The following is a 5,449-nucleotide window of genomic DNA, read 5'->3' as shown; positions in this document are numbered from 1 at the left end:
CGATGAGAGAGAGACATCGATCAGCTGCCTCCTGCACACTCCCTACTGGGGATGTGCCCACAACCAAGGTACATGCCCTTGACCGGAATCGAACCTGGGACCCTTCGGTCCGCAGGCCGACGCTCTATCCACTGAGCCAGACCGGTCAGGGCTCTTCTTTCTAATTGATGTTCTTTTCTCGTTTGATTTTAAAAATCCATTTTATTGAGGTATAATGTATAGGATAGTGAAATTCACTCATTTTAAGTGTATGGTTTGACGAGTGTTGACAAATACATGTGGTTATGTAACCATCACCCAAAACTTCCCAGGCCCCCACAGTAAAAGTCTGTCCCCCACGCCTCACCCCTGACCCCAGTCAACTACCAACCTCTTTTTATCACTATAGTTTTTCCCTGGGAAATTCATATAAATAAAATGGATTTACACAGGATGTAGTCTTTTGACCTTAGATTCCACTTTGACTTCTACTTTCTTCTTGAATTTTGTGCAAACCAATGAGAGGGTCTGAGAGCTGGTCTCTGGATGGGCCCATTCTGTGCAGTCTGAGGCAGGGCTGTGTGGGCAGGACAGGTTCGCTGGAGCTTCTCTGCCTGCCCGGCGCTGGGAGAACCTAGGGCTTGTCCTTAAGGGGACCCGCTTCTTATGCTTTAGTTATAGTCCTGTAGCAATCCACTTTGTTCTCTACTACCAAATTTATTCTTTTTTTTTTTTAATCCTCACCCAGGGATATTTTTTCCATTGATTTTTATTTATTTACTAGAGGCCCGGTGCATGAAATTTGTGCAAGGGGCACAACCCTCGGCAGCCACAGCGGCTTGCCTTGGCCCTTGCAGCCCTGGCTTCATCCAGAAGGTCGTCTGACAGGATGTCTGGAAGGTCATTTGGCTGTCTGGTCTAATTAGCATATTACGCTTTTATTATTATAGATTTATTTCTTTATTATTATGAATATATTTTTATTGGTTTCATAGAGGAAGTGAGATGGAAAGAGAGAGAGAAATATCAGTGATGAGAGAGAATCATTGATTGGGGGATCGAGCCCACAACCCGGGCATGTGCTTTTTATTGATTTCAGAAAGGAAGGGAGAAGGAGATAGATAGAAATATCAATGATGAGAGGGAATCATTGATTGATTCCCTCCCAGGCATGTGCCCTTGACCAGGAATGGAGCCTGGGACCCTTCAGTCCATAGGCTGATGCTCTGTCCACTGAGCCAAACCAGCTAGGGTTCCATTGATTTTTAGAGAGTGGAAGAGCGAGAGAAAGACAGAGTAAAACATCAATGTGAGAGAAACACATCGATTGGTTGCCTTCTGTATGCACCCCAACCAGGACCTGGGCCGGGGAGGAGCCTGCAACTGAGGTACGTGGCCTTGGTCAAATTCGAACCCAGGACCCTTCAGTTTGCAGGCTGACGCTCTGTCCACTGAGCCAAAACGGCTAGGGCTTTACTACGGATTTAAGGCACCTCCTTTCCTTGCTCTTGGTTCTGTTACAGTGGGGGAGGAGTTCAGTGTCTTGCCGTGGTCTCCTTTGAGAGCTGAGCTAATCTGATCACACTTTTAACTCGTTTTCAGACAGAAAACCATGGCCTTTGAGGCTTCTTCCACGTGAAGAGTTCACTTTTTGAATAGTAAGAATTATATGCCATGGGGGGTGGTGGTGGGTGGGATTCAGGACGTTAGAGATGCTTAGGGGGGGCGTGGGCAAAAAAAGCGTGTGAACCACTGGTCTAGACTGATCATTTTGGCTTGTTTCACTCTCACCCTGTGTTATACATGTAAAAACCCTGAAGAGCAATTTTATTCTTTTTATTTTTAAAGTAATGCACAGTAATAGCTTTGTTTTTCTTTTAGAGACTAGTACAAGTTATCTAGAGGTAAACAATAAACAAAAAACCAGACCCCTGTCACCTAGAAATAACCACTATTGATTTTTTTAAAAAACATATTTTATTGATTTTTTTACAGAGAGAAAGGGAGAGGGGTAGAGAGTTAGAAACATCGATGAGAGAGAAACATCGATCAGCTTCCTCCTGCACATCCCCTACTGGGGATGTGCCCGCAACCCAGGTACATGCCCTTGACCGGAATCGAACCTGGGACCTTACAGTCTCCAGGCCGACGCTCTATCCACTGAGCCAAACCAGTTAGGGCTACTATTGATTTTTTATGCACATCCCTTTCAAAACACATATTTAAACACAAATGAGATTGTACTATTCATATTGATATTTGCATATGTGTTGCACACTTTTGAGAAATTTAATTTGTTTTTGGAGAAAATTAATTTCTTGAAAGTGTTATTTTCATGTTGTCTCTCTTCCGCCCAAGAGCCTGCATTGGTTCCTTATGACTTGCCAGACCCAGTGCAGAGCCCTAGCATACAACTCCATGGAGACCCATTCACCCAGTCGTCTCCTGTGTTTATTCTGTTCATTTCATGGCTCATTAAGAGTCGGGCTCTGGAGTTGGACAGACCTGGGGTTTGGCCTCTTGTCCTCCTCAGCAGCTGTGTGGCATCGGGCACCTGAAGCACAGAATCATGCAGATGATGAGATAATGTATGTAAACTGCCTGGTACTTAGTAAGTCCCCAATAAATATTAGTATTATTAATGCTTTTTAAAAAAAATCATGTGCTCTCCCTACTTAAGGCCTTCATATCTTACCTCTTTTCTAATCTGAATTGCACCCGGCATTCAAGATCCAGTTTAATTCTGACCATAGTACCAACTCATAATATACATGCCTTTCAAATTTCCCATAGCACAGATAGACTAAACCACACAATTTTTCTTTTAATATTTTTTTTATTGATTTCAGAGAGGAAGGAAGAGGGAGAGAGATAGAAACTTCAATGATGAGAATCATTGATTGGCTGCCTCCTGCACGCCCCCTACTAGGGATCCTGCCTGCCACCTGGGCATGTGCCCTGACCAGGAATCTTCCTGTTTCATAGGTCGACACTCAACCACTGAGCCACTCAGGCCGGGCCAGTTTTCAAATTTCATAATTAAATATTTTGGGTAACAATTGGTTAATAACGTTTTATAAGTTTCAGGTGTACAACTTGATCATAGGGCATCTGCACACTCCATTGTGTGCTCGCTACCTGAAGTCTGATCTTCTGTCATCATATCCTTGACCCTCCTCTGCCCTCTTCGTTCTCCCTTAATAATACTTTCGGAACAAAATTGTCCAAACATGTGGTCCATTTCTGCGGGAGACCTTCTCCCGTTTACTACTTCGCTCCAGACAACCACTTGGCGTTTCAGAGGGAACTTAGGCCTGTACTCGTGTCGATGGGTGCCTCTGACTTTGCCCCCGCAGTGGTGCCAGGCTGCCTGCATCTGGAAGCTTTTAAGTAGGCCCGGGGCCTGCGTGCTCCAGGAATCTGTTACCTCTGATGAGCAGCCTGGCAGCAGCCCCTGGGAGCTCGATGGCTTCAAGGCTCTTTCCAGTCCCCAGATCTTAGGCGGCTGTGCCGGCCCAGAACAAAGGCGGCCTGATTCTGCTCCCTCATCTGAGTGGAGAGCTTGGTTTGGGGGAAGGAAAACTATCCTGGGCTGTTAATGTTAACACAGTGTTTTCTCAAGCGCTTGCCTTCTCCCTCCGCAGCGTTTTCGGCGTTAGCGAACGTGAACCTGGCTTTGGATCAGGGGAGCGCCCTGGCCCTGTTCCGGATCCTGCAGTCCCCAGCGCTGGGCCTCCGGGGGCTGCAGCAGCAGAACAGCGACTGGTACCTGAAGCAGCTGCTGAGTGACAGGCAGCAGAAGCGACAGGTGAGCAGACTCGGGTGCAACCTGCGGGGTGGGTGCACCTCCGCCTGAACCCGTGCTGTCGTGTTAAAGACACTTCTGAGCCATCTTTTTCTAGTGTAACCTTTTCCCCTGCATAGAACTTAGGTTTTTATTTATTTACTTACTTATTTTAACTAAGAACTTAATTTAATAGAGACTTTATTTTTCAGCTTTAAATTTTTTTAATGGGATACTAACATAGATATGAGGTTGATTGATATAATGTAATAATTTTAAAGATCAACTTTGCCTTAGTTTTCACAGTTCACAGTTTTGTCTCAGATGTTTATTTATGTTTTGTTGTTGTTTTTTAATCCTCACCGAGGATGTTTCTCTATTGATTTTTAGGGAGAGTGGAAGAGAGAGGGAAAGACAGAGAGAAATATCAATGTGAGAGAGACACATCGATTGGTTGCCTCCTGCATGAGCCCCGACGAGAGCCTGGTTCAGGGAGGAACCTGCAACCAAGGCACATGCCCTTGACTGGAATCCAACCCGGGACCCTTTGGTCCATAGGCCCACGCTCTATCTACTGAGCCAAACCGGCCAGGGTTAAATTAGATTTTAAAATATCCTCAGGTAGCCCTAGCTGGTTTGGCTCAGTGGATAGAGCGTCAGCCTGCGGACTGAAGGGTCCTGGGTTCTATTCCAGCCAAGGGCACATGCCCACATGCCCAGGTTGCGGGCTTGATCCCCAGTAAGGGGCATGCAGGAGGCAGCCAATCAGTGACTATCTTTCATCATTGATGTTTCTGTCTCTCCCTCTCCCTTCGTCTCTGAAGTCAATAAAGATATATTTAAAAAGAAAGAGCTGTCTTTTAAAATAAATCAATAAATAAAATGTCCTCAGGTAAAATACGCATTGTCTTCAGCTGTGTTTGGTTTTAGAGTTGTAAATCCCCTGAAAATAGGCGATACCCACCTTCCCCATCTAACCACCCCTTCACCCGCAGCCTTCCCCTTCTTCCCCCACCAAAACCATCGGGGAACCTGAGTATTTTACACTCTCACTTTAGGAATTTCTGCTTTAAAAAACTGCACCTCACTATTTCCTCTGGCCAACACTGGGGAGTTGCTCACTGTACAGCAGATTGTGTGACTGTTTTATATTTTGGGGGGCGGGGGGTAGGTTTCAGAACAGTTATGAGGGGCTTTCTCGTACATTTTACAAACTCCCAGCGTGTATTGGCCAGAGTGAGTAGCATACGTGTGCTAGTGATTCTGTAACCATTTTATCTCAGGACATTTTGATGCTTCTCACAAAATATCTCTTTAAATGGACTGGTACCCAGAAAGTCGCTCTACCCCCGGCGTGGCCGGGCTGCCACTGGCCCTGTGGCTCTGTCCCGGTGACTGCTGCGGAGGGAGGAGAACTTGGTCTGGAGGCAGAGGCCGGAGCCCTGTTGACATGAGTGTCCTTTGCTCTCCTCAGAGTGGCCAGGCGGATGCCCTGCAGAAGGAGGAACTCCAGGCTGCAGTGGACGCCAACAGCAGCGCCGCCCAGCAGTACCAGAGAAGTAAGCCCCCCGGCTGGGCTCCCGGGCTCCCGAGGAGGGGAGGGAAGTGGCTTCATGTCACTGGGGGTCTGAGGTCACCCTTTGCGCCACCCCAGCCTCCGTGCTGTGATCCACCACCAGGGGCCTC

The 5,449-nt window shown here is 46.7% G+C and overlaps 1 protein-coding gene across 1 annotated transcript in view; it reads left to right on the top strand.

Annotated features, from left to right (window-relative positions):
• IQGAP1 (IQ motif containing GTPase activating protein 1) overlaps positions 1–5,449 on the top strand; it is a 114,386-nt gene that overhangs the window by 55,991 nt on the left and 52,946 nt on the right. The window contains exon 6 of the mRNA XM_015567741.1: positions 3,534–3,787. Coding sequence (XP_015423227.1) covers positions 3,534–3,787 — 254 coding nt within the window. The remainder of the gene's footprint in view (positions 1–3,533; positions 3,788–5,449) is intronic.

The sequence above is a fragment of the Myotis davidii genome, unplaced genomic scaffold, assembly GCF_000327345.1.
Source record: "Myotis davidii unplaced genomic scaffold, ASM32734v1 scaffold324, whole genome shotgun sequence".
Lineage (NCBI taxonomy): Eukaryota > Metazoa > Chordata > Mammalia > Chiroptera > Vespertilionidae > Myotis > Myotis davidii.
This window is presented reverse-complemented; position numbering and strand designations above follow the sequence as displayed.